The sequence below is a fragment of the Danio rerio genome, chromosome 19 (assembly GCF_052040795.2).
Source record: "Danio rerio strain M-AB ecotype USA chromosome 19, GRCz13ab, whole genome shotgun sequence".
NCBI lineage: Eukaryota > Metazoa > Chordata > Actinopteri > Cypriniformes > Danionidae > Danio > Danio rerio.
In genome coordinates, this window is record NC_141039.2 from 10,543,154 (window position 1) to 10,554,921 (window position 11,768).

Consider the following 11,768-nt stretch of genomic DNA (forward strand, 5'->3'; position numbering starts at 1 on the left):
GCCACAGTCTGTGTTTTGAGATTACAAAAAGGATCATTTTCCTTCCTTAATTGTAAGTGTTTTAATCAAAAGTTTATATTAAACCCTTATTTTGAAAATGGGAGAAACAATTACTAGGCAACAACTCAACCAGTTGTCACTTTAGAGCTCTTCAGAAAGCAAATGAGGTATATACAGAATCCCTTTCCCCATTTTGTATATACACTCACTGGCCAGTTTATTAGGTTTGCATTACTAGTACTGGGTTGTCTTCGTATGTTTCAAGGTACTAGAAATATTCCTCAGAGATTTTGAACTATATTGGCTTGATAGCATCACGCAGTTGCTGCAGAATTCTCAATGATGCGAATCTCTAGTTCCACCACATCCCAAAGGTGCTTTATTGGATTGAGATCTGGTGACTGTGGAGGCCATTTGAGTACAGTGGACTCATTGTCATGTTCAAGAAACCAGTCTAAGATGATTCAGGCTTTATGACATGGCGGGTTATCCTGCAAGAAGTAGCCATAAGAAGATGGGTACACTGAGGTCATAAAGGGAAGAACATGGTTAGCAATAAAACTCGTTAACATGATGCTAAATTGGTACTAATGGACCTAAAGTGTGCCAAGAAAACACCATTACACCACCACCACCAGCCTGAACCATTGATACAAGACAGGATGGATTCATACTTTCATATTGTTGATGCCATATTCCGACCCTACCATCTGAATGTCGCAGTAGAAATCGAGACTCATCAGACCAGGCAATGTTTTTCCAATCTTCTATTATCCAATTTTGGTGAGCCAGTGCAAATTGTAGTCTCAGTTTCCTGTTTTTAGCTGACAGGAGTGGCACCCGATGTGGTCTTCTGCTGCTGTAGCCCATCTGTCTCAAGGTTGGACATGTGCATTCAGAGATGCTCTTCTGCATACCTCGGTTGTAACGAGTGGTTATTTTGAGTTACAATTGTTTTACTATTGGCTGGAACCAGTCTGGCCATTCTCCTCTGACCTATGGCATCAACAAGGCATTTGTGCTCACAGAACTGCCGCTCACTGGATATTTTCTCTTTTTCAGACTATTCTCTGTAAACCCCAGAGATGGTTGTGTGTGAAAATTCCAGCAGATCAGCAGTTTCTAAAATACTCAGATCACCCCATCTGGTACTAAAAACCATGCCACATTCAAGATCCCTTTGTACTAGCTGATAAATGATAAAAACGCTGACAGCCAATCAGAATCCAGCCTGCTTTAAAGAGCTCAGGCATTTATGTGCATTTATAATAAACACAAAAATATAATCCCCTAGCATGATTGTCAAGGCTAAAATAGTTCACTTCTTGGTAAAAAAAAATGGGCTTTAGATGTTCTATTTATCAGACTTGAACTCAAAAAATCTGTTAAGAAACACGTGCAGCCGCCTGAAAATTCAAAGCTAACTTGTGGAGAGTTCTTGGCTATATTATATAATCTGCCTTACATTTTCTCCATACCATATGTCTTTTGTTTTCCCCAGAGCCTCAAGTCATGAAACCAAACAGTTCTGATTAAGCCGTACACAAAGCAGAGACTCTCTTCAAAAGAGTCCCCTGGATGTGAGCAGGCAAAGCGAAGCTGTCAAACTCTTTCCTGCTGCCGCTTTGAGACATCAGATGCGCAACATCAACTTTCACCATCTGTAGAGGCGGAGGATTCATTTAACAGCTAGACCAGAAATCTGTTTCCCAACAATGCAAAGGAGCTGATGAGACTGAGCACTGAAATCAGCAAGATGGCTCTTAAATGATCTGCTTCAGACAAAAGCATGCAGGGTGAACAGTTTTATCCAGACCATAATTTGATTCTGAAAGTCCTTCACCATTATCAAGCACAAACTGCTTTGAATATTAGCATATACTGTAAAAATATCCGTAAATTTGCAGTTTTTCATATTTTGTGATGCATGTTTTTTTATGTTGCAGCAAAGGCTTATTGTGAATACGTACCCTTGTATACATTTCTGTTGGGTGTGAATTTGTACGTAGCCAGAGCTATGTTTAGCTGCATTTCATCTTTAAAGCGAATGCTACGGAGCGGTATGACGCCACTGACGGCTTCTGATTTTTTTCACGCTACCGACTCACTGCTGACCTCCAAGTGGATAGCTTTTCCACTGTTATCAGTTTGCCCAATGGCTCATCCCATACGTTGGCGGACTTGAGACACGAAAGAAGTTGACTGCGACAACAGGGTTTGAGTCCTGTGAAAAATGGTTCCGGAAAGACAGTTAAACTCAAAGCAAAAATGCTAATTAACAAGTGTGAGAGCATAGTAAAATCTTTGAATGTGGTAAAAAAAAAGAGGTCTTTTCTTTTAATGTATTACTATTGAAAACACTGTTGGTTGGGTTTAAGGAAGGAAGTGGGTGGGTGTATCTGTCGGTCGCTCAGTCAATCGACAGCGGCCTTTGGTGGATTTACGTGAGAAGAGCAGGCGCGAATGGAACTCATTACATATTAGGAATCACTAATAAAATTAAACAACAACTGTCTATTTAGTTTCATTTCCAAAAGTTCATATCATACAAAATCAGCAGAAGCTTATAAAAACACACATCTGGTCCGAACCCCTGGAGAATAATCAGGGGATTGATACAATATACAAGTCACATATCTTGTTTATTCTATTGTCTTTTTGGTAATAATCATTGTGCCTGCTGCTACCGTTGTACAGCAGCAATCTTCTTTGATAATTAGACCAGAATGAGAGAATAGTTCCTATTGACATATAGAAAATTGCTACTTTCAATTTTACGTCAGTCTTAATTACTACGCAAAGCAACTACAGAAAAGTCAAGCTTTAGGTAGGAAAATTGTCTTAACTCTTGTTTTAAGAATTTTGAGTGTGATGCTAATGGTCTAATACGATTCAATGATCTAAGCTATGCTAAAAGCGCTCAGTTCAAAACCGGCTTAACTCCTCTCCCTATAGGAGAGTTGCACAAAGAGACTATTTCCGAACAAGTGGAGTGATCCCTTAATGAATAAGACAGAAAAAAAAATCAACAATTTCTATGGTGTTTGCAAAGATGGGCTACAAAAATCATTTTCTGAGTAAGATGAGGACCATCAATGCCTACAGAGTGTTTTTTCTTACTCCACCTTTGAGAGGTTTACCAGCTTTTAGTTTCTGAACAGGCTTCAGATTGTATTCCTGTTACACTTATTATTAGTAATTTTTTTGTTGTTTTTTTCTACACAATGATGTGGTAAGAGTTAAGTAAATTGTGATGAATTGTTCAGCAGAATCTCCTTCCTCAACATATGGTTTGTTCCCTGCCTTCATCGTTCAATCAGCAACTGTCAGGCAGAACATTGAGCCTGGCATGAAAACAGGTGAAGCAGTTCCTTATAGCTGACAACACTAAAGTATTTGAAAATCCCTTGCAATAAAGTTCTGGCTAACCCTCATGAAAATAACTATGATTGAAAATGTACTTATTGCAAACTAAATAAAATCCTTTTTTTTATGTGGTGATTGAAGTAAAACCGTAACTAAAAATTTAACCATCGTTTTATCACAGCATTTGAAGTAAAACCATAGTACTACAGTACACTGTAAAACCCAAAAAGGTAACTCAAATTATTTGAGGAAACTGATTGCAACAAATGATTTAAGTTTAAAAACTAATCCTAATGAGTACTGTGCACTTAATCCATTTGAGTAAACGAAGCAATTTGAGCACAGTAAAACCTATTGAACAAAGAGAACTCAAACCAACAGAGTACTGTAAAAGTCAATAGGTTAAGGCAACTCAATCCAATTGAGGAAACTGATTGCTACAAACCATTTGAGTTAAAAAAAACTAATCTATACTGTGAACTTACTCCATTTAAGTTGAAGTAATGAGGTATTTAATTAACACCTTCAACACTGAGCTCAAAACTTTTTTCAATTGAGTAGAATTAACGTTTATTTTGATTTAACTACACTCATTTCATTTGATAAAGTTGACTGTTGGGTTTTAGTCAACACAATCTCACGGCAATTCGTAACTTTGATTTAGTGGCTAATTCGTATCCCCCAATGACGGTTGGGTTTAGGGGTGGGGTTAGGTGCCACGCCTCCTTTTTAAAATCGTACAATTAGTTTACCTAATGTCTCTCAAGGTAGTTCAGTTGTACGAATTTGTACGAATTAGCCACTAAACTGGCAAAACGTAAAATACTTACGTTTTCTCGTGAGATCAGGCTGCTTTTAGTGTATAAAATGAGGAATAGTTCCACTACTGTTGCTTAAATTGAGTTAATTCATATTTTATTGTTTGTTTATATAAATATTTCATTGAAAATCTTTTTTTGTAGTTGTAATTTTTCTTAATCTTTCTGGCACATGTAAACATTTTTACACAGTTTACATTCCCTTCCAAATAAGAAGCAAATGTTTTAATAAAATCTCCATCAATTAACTTTTTTTTTTTTTTCAGAGTTTTGCTTTTTTAAAAACAATCTGCTTTGGTTCCTACAATTATGATAACTAGCTTTACCGTAGTACTAATGCTACAATATATAGCAAATATAACTATATATATACAATAATATATATACTAAATATACAATATTACTATAGCAAAATTTAAAAAACAAAATTTGTTTGGTTTTTAAATCTAGTTTAAACCAAGGTGGTCACTACAGTGGTATAGTATTACTACAGTATCACTATAGTAAAACCAACATGCATCAAAAAACAAGTCATACTTTCCAGTTTCTGTGGATATAGACTAATATTTATGTGTTTGAGTAAAATGTTAAAATATATATATATATATATTTTTTTTTCTTTTTCTGTAGCATAAACTGATAACATTGCTTCCAAATTTCAAATTAAAGTACATTAAATTACTATTGGGCAGACAAACAAATGTTTCCATTGATTGTAATTAAAAATCTGTGTCATTCTTATGATGTAACACGTATGACATTAAAACATTGGTATTGTGTGTGTCTAGAATTGAGTATAAACATATCCTGGAAGTTTTTCATGATATAAAAAAAGATTCTAAAAGGACAATGAATTTGAAATTAGGAAGAAATGTCATCAGCTGTTTGCAGAATGAAAAACATAGCCCAGTAAAAGAAATATACTGTCAAAGCATTTGTTTTATGTCATTTAAAGCATTGAAAATAAATACTTGGTAGAATAATCTTAATTTTCAATAACAATATGAAACATAGAAATGAAGAGATTGAGACTGCCATATTCATTGAAAGAATTTCTTATAGTGGTATATTAAAATCGGTCTATTTGTCCCCATTTTTAAAGAGATGTAAACAATAACAATGGTCCTAATGTATTTCCTGTATTACATTTTTTAATTTCCAAAGCTTCCAAGAGTCCAAAAGGATCAACATATTGATAAATAATGTTATGGCAGCCATTTTAACATTAAGATATGATTGAATTGACTCCGGTTACAGCGGTGAAATAGTTTGGCAACAAGCAAGAAATGTTCATGGGCCAGTGACATCACAACAAAATAAAGAGACTGAGACCACCATTTTCTTCAAATTGTTAAAGTGGTAATTTAAATTATGTGAGTCTGTGACATACAAGAACAATACTGGTCAAGCAACATGACCTGTTACCAGAGGAGACTGTGCTGTGTAGTTTAGACATACAACTTTGAACAAATGTCTGAGGCGTTACAAATTATTCAACATTTAAATACAAATTAAAGAAATGGCTGAAAGCAAATCAAGTTTGTAATCATGTGTAATTCTTTTGTCTAACATTTTAAGAAATTCTGAAATGTTTTATCTTATTGTCGTATGCAACTTTGCTGTTATTGTATGTGTTTTTGATTTTAGGTTGCCTTTTAAAATCTGGCAGGAGGCAAAAGATAAAATTAGCCCTTGTGGCCCAACTCTGGCTTACAGTTGTACTGTTAATTTTTGAGCGCTGTCCCTGTTAAATAAATACATTTCAGAATAAATAGGTCCATGTAGTTATAGTGTAGCCATTGGTAACCATAAAAGTTTTGTCTTAATATGGTACATTTTATCATTTTAAGCATATGGTCATAATGTTTAAGCTGTTCTGTTTCTTTCCAACCAAACGTCCCCTCTCACCCAAATCCCACCCACAACAAACACTCGCAAACCGGATGTTAGCAGACCGAAGCGCGGCAAATGATTGAAAAGGAGACCGGCTCTCTGATTGGCCAAAAAGAGCGGGCAGTCACTTTCCTTTCTTCCCTTTTTTATTTTTTCAAAATCCTGTGTGCAGAAGCAGATGTAAAGCCTCAAGCCATCTTATGAGCATTTATATGACACAATAAGTCATTCTAATGCCTTAATAAACAAATATAACTTATTTTAAAACAACCAATGGTTTCTTACACTTATAAGAACTCATGACAGAACAAAAGTAGAAGTATTATGATTTTTAGCAATATAATAACATAAATACCGTGAATACATTAACATATAGACATCCGTAAATGACTTATTCGTTCATTTTCCTATTTTAAGAAGCGTTTGGTTTGTTGACGTTCGTTATTTGCACACTCCAATCCAGTAGGCGGAGCTCCACCCGGAACCGCCGAAGCCGAGAGAGGGACGAAGAAGAAGTGGCATTGCCTTTCAAATAATCACAGTCGCCCGCCCACTGTCCGATGCTGTTTGCATCGAAAATATTGTCGAATGCATGAAAAAGATCATCTCTGCTGTCGTGAAAGCGCTTTTTGAGTAAGGTGTGTTGGCTTTCGAATATTTTTCGCATTTTATTGTCGAACGAATGAAAGTCGTATCTTTTTCCATTGAAAAGTTGTCTTAGTCGGGTTAGCAGGCTGCTAACAAAAATCGCCAGAGCCTCACATTTTACCTGGAACTACAAAAGCTCGCGGGCTTCACTGTACATTATGGCAGCCAGACTACAGCATCCGCGCTTTTATTCCTCTCGTTCTGCATGAAATCTTGCGAGGTTTACGATTGTTTAGCCATTTTTGCGCAATTTCTGTAACGTGAGGGGAATTTTGTCGTCAATATATTGCTAACTATATGTAAGATCTCGCGGTATAAAACGATGTCATTTTTTTCCTGTTGTAGAAAAGATGTCCATTTGCATCGGTCGAGCATGCTTGAAAAGTCTGCAACGTGCTCGAACTTCTGCAGCTGAAGCGTGTTGCTGTTGTTAATACTGAGATGCTTTTTTCCATTGTCTCTTGCCTTCAAACAGCGCTTCGATCGGGTTTAAAACGTGCTGCTCCCACATGAAAAAAAGAACAATGCACCCCACACTCGGTCCATATTTTTTAGCTATTTTTGGAGAATGTTTTGTATTTTTTCTATATTTTTTTCTATATTTGTGTATTTATAATCCTAATGTAGCGGTTTTGCTCCTTGATAGTTGCTAAATTGTATTTATTTCAGTCGAGAAAGTTAACAGAGCACCGTGTTTTTATTTTATAAAGAACACACCTAAATATGTTTACCTCATAGATACACTGGTAACTTATTTAAAAATAATCTATATGTTAAGATTAAAGTGGATTAAGTTAAAGTTGTACAATGATAAAGCTTTCTAAATTCAAACAATAGTCTGCAGCATTGATGTCTAGTTAAATTATATAATGTGTATATAATATGAATCATTAACATGGACTGTGCTTTAATATAGTGTATTTTATAAAAGTAATCTTAATACTAAACCATATAAGTGGATAACGTTGTAATTGCAATGTGCAATCTTTCTGCAATGAAATGGTGGTCTTTAGTGGATTAAATGCCAAATTTTGTATTTACATTTTAAATTAATCTCTATTTTTTACCACCTCATTTGGCCTATTGTAATATAAATACTTTAGTATTTAAAATAAGCTGTTCTGACTAAACGGTAATACTATTTTTAATGCTCTAGAACAATCTTTTATGATCGAAATTAGTCACCATTGTTTTCAAATAACTAATGTAGTTTTACATTTTTAAGTATTACAATATTATATATTTAATATTTATTTATATTACAAATTATTTTTCTTTTTAATTTAAAAAAATATTTAGTTTTTTTTATTACTGGTAATTTTAAAAAAATTATTTGTTTAAACTACTGTCAATTTTAGTTGTGTGTGTGTGTGTGTATAGAAATATATATAGGTGTAGCTATTAGAATATGATTTTTTTTAAAATAATAAGATATTTATATTAGAGTGCCATTCAGGCAAGGTAAAAAAAAAAAACAATATTTCAAAAATATTTAAAACCACAGAGAACCATTGATAAATCATATGAAAAGTTATAGATGCAGTAAATTTAGTGATTATAGAATGTTAATTGATCAAAACAAATAATCTCAATCGTATATTTATATTTTCATTTAAAATACTAAAATGCATTTAATATTGTGTGTTTGTGTGTATATTAGGCATGGGATGATAACCGTTTTCAAGGTAAAACGCAGTTTGGATAAGTTTTAAAAATGAATTAATAATTCAAATTTATTTTCTGCAAAACCGTTCCTACAGTATATGTATGATTTCTATTTTTTACATTTTTTTTTAGGACAACAGTATCTCCAGCAGAAAATATATCCAAAAATGGCATTTTAAAATGTACAGAAATCTGTGTTCTTGAAACTAATGAAGACAGAAGTCAATGATTTATTTTAATTATTTAACCTGACATGTTTACTGCTCCAAAATATTTTAAATGTCTTTTAAAATAAAATATATTGTGTTCAAAGGGGAAAACGTTTTTTTTTTTTTTTTTTTTTTTTACCCAGACATTTAACAAGAATACATTTTTGAGCAGTAATCACAATACCGTGAAACCGTGATATTTTTATCCAAGGTTATCACTCCATCACAACCTTAAACCAGCCCATGCCTAATATATATTCAGAAATTTATATTTTTCTAAATTTAGAAAAATTGTACAATTGTCTTGTCAAGTATGTTAAAAGGGAATTTGCACTCTTTCACCCCACCCCCTGTTTCTTTTGTAAATTTTGTAAAGTTTGTGTAAGTGAAGTCAAATGAAGCATTACCTTGAGAGACATTAGGTAAAAAAATTAAGAATTAAAAAAGCAAGTTACTGAAACTTTTTGTATAAAAACATTGTTAAACATTGAATTTTAAATTTGGAGGGAAAATGGCACAAGCTCACTGATGTCTTTTCAACTGTTTAATTTAAGTGTTATACATCTTATTTTTCTGTCTTTTAATAAAACCTTTTTTTTTCAGGATCTGACCTCCAGATAGACAAGAGTGGCACTGAACCGCCTGAAGTTGTGAGCGAGAAGCTGCAACGTGATGGAGGTTGATAAAGATCGATCTGGGAGCCCTCTGCCCAACGGCAGCCATCAAACCAAACGTGGACGAGGCCGGCCACGGGGATCACTCAACAGGAAGTTCACCACCGAGAAAGCCTCCTCACACAATGCCAGGCCATCCAAAAAGGTAGACTTCTTTTGTCCTGACATTGTCATAAAGGCCAAGGTGAAGAAACGCGGTCGACCAAAGAAGCTGAGGACACCCGGCAGACCTAGAAAGATCCCGCTAACACCCGAGGAAGAGTCAGAGAGACTTCAGAGGTTGAGTGTGCAGCGCAAGCGGAAACTGTCCAAGCCCCTTGGAAGACCTCGCATTCATCCCATCAGAGAAGGGTCTAAGGTAAAGAGGGGGAGAGGAAGACCTCCCAAGTCAGGTGGGAAATCTCAAAGCAGTGGAGCCAAACAAGCCAGCAGCCTTGATGTCGCTAACGGACCTCCGCGAAAAAGAGGCAGACCATCCGGTGCCTTGAAGAAAAAGAGGGGTCGGCCTGCAGGTTCCACTAAGATTGCCAGAGCCACCGATGGCTCCGCAAAAAAGAGAGGTCGCCCTCCAGGTTCTCTAAACAAAGTGAAGAAGCTTCAGCAAACTGATGGATCGCCCCGAAAAAGAGGCCGTCCCCCAGGCACAGGGGCTGGTCCCAAACCCAAGATTGTTCGACAGAACCCTGATGGGACTCCTCGCAAGAGAGGACGACCTCCTGGTACAGGCAGAAAGATCAAGGTTGTTGTGGTGAAGAAAGTCGTAGAGGGAGGCCGCAAGAGGGGCCGTCCGCCAAGTACCGGAAAAGTCCAGGCGAAAAAAGCAGCGAGCGCCGATGGAGCTCCTCGTCGTAAGAGAGGACGTCCAAGCAAAGTCAGACAGGAGGGGATGCTAGACAAAACGGCCTCAGGGGAAGACGACGATGACACCGATGCTCCCTCTCCCAAACAGTCCCGCACCTCCGACGACTCGTCACAGAATCCAAACGATGATGATGACACCAGGGGGAGCGATAATGACGCCGACCCAGAGGATGAAGATGATGACGACGACGATGACGACTCTGCCATTGATTGTTCAAAAGTCAACAACACAAGTGAGAACGAGATGGTGAGCAAGTTCAAAAAAAAGAAATGAAAAGATGAGGGGCTTCGTTGAAAATTGGTGGGTATATTTTTCGAAGGGTTTTAATAGGCTATGTCAATAATTCTTTTTTTTTTTATCTGAAAAGTGTGCTTTTGGTGTTGCCTGCCATGCCAGACTGTATTCCCCCTCCACACTTTTTACTTTGAAGCTCATTAATACCTGAAATGTTTGCTCACGATCTAATTGAGCACAGTCGATTTCCTTTGTTTTTTTTGCATGGGGAAATTTGTCTGTATAATTTGAAGCATGCAAAATCGAAGGACATGTAGCAGCCTGTAAACATCATGGGATCCGAATAACGTGGATGCACAATTAACAGTTCCATTGAAAACGTTATCATACGAAGCACACCTTTATTTGCTACCAACGGTTCGTGCCAATAATTTGAAAGCAACTACCAAACCAGACTGTTTCAGACGTAGTAGTGTCATACCTGTGCAGTAGTTTTGTGTGCGCGGGATCTTAAAATACTCAATTTTTAAATTTGTTAAATTGCCCTGACGGTTTTAGTCGATGTTGATGTGGTTGCGGAATTCGAGGATGACGGTTAAGTGCGTCTTTGCTGTAGTTTGTGTTTCTTTTATCATCATCCTTCAACTGTAAATCGATCCCGCTGGAATCAGTGTTTTATAGTGAAACAGTCTTATTTTATGCTTCATCAAATGTTCGTCTGATAGTTTGTAGATGTTCGGTGCTTAGTTTACGCAAACCCCTCATTCTTGTGATTGCTTAGTTTTTAATGCCGTTTGTTTTGCGAAATGTGAATACATTCATATTCTGCTTTGACAAAATGGCTCCTGGTTTTAATTTTCATATCATTAATGCCTTTTTATATACGTTTGCTCTGCCTTTTTGAACTTCCCTCATATAACCAATTGTTTTTCTTCGTTTTCATGCTTAGTTTGTGTAAACCGTATAGACGTCTCTTGCTATGAACAGTAGATCTTGCCTTGATTAATTCATGTATGATTTTAGTTTAATCGGTATGTACCAGTAGATGCTGAAAACAGATTGTTTTAGCTGAGATCTCGCATCTAGAAATGTTCTTTCATGTATAAAAAAAAAAAAAATAAAACGTTACCGTTCAGACATGGTTCAATAGACATTGAGTGCATTTCATGTACACGCTTTCTAAATTAGGTTACTCATCTGTGCTGTAGTACGAATACATTTCTGTATCACCGCTTTGTATGATTCATTTCACTTTGTGATTTGGAGAAGCATTGTTGCTGATTAATAACCAATTAAACCATATTCACCAAGCCTCCGTGTAACCTTCGTTCACTTTGTGTGTGAGGTGCTCTGAAAGTCATACCAGAAGTAACTTCCGTTTTTCGAGCTGCCCGCAAAT

The 11,768-nt window shown here is 36.1% G+C and overlaps 2 protein-coding genes across 2 annotated transcripts in view; both read left to right on the forward strand.

Moving 5' to 3' along the window:
• Positions 1–11,768, forward strand: part of si:rp71-15k1.1 — a 465,095-nt gene that overhangs the window by 173,096 nt on the left and 280,231 nt on the right. The gene's annotated exons all lie outside the window — the stretch shown is intronic.
• On the forward strand, positions 6,635–11,679 carry si:ch211-288g17.3. The gene is made up of 2 exons (XM_087295467.1): positions 6,635–6,715; positions 9,203–11,679. Exon 2 carries the CDS (start codon positions 9,272–9,274, stop codon positions 10,406–10,408), a length of 1,137 nt encoding a protein of 378 aa, XP_087151593.1. The 5' UTR covers positions 6,635–6,715; positions 9,203–9,271; the 3' UTR covers positions 10,409–11,679.

Excerpts from the sequence above, each read along its gene's own strand:
- si:ch211-288g17.3 (XM_087295467.1), top strand. The coding sequence starts at position 9,272 with ATGGAGGTTGATAAAGATCGATCTGGGAGCCCTCTGCCCAACGGCAGC.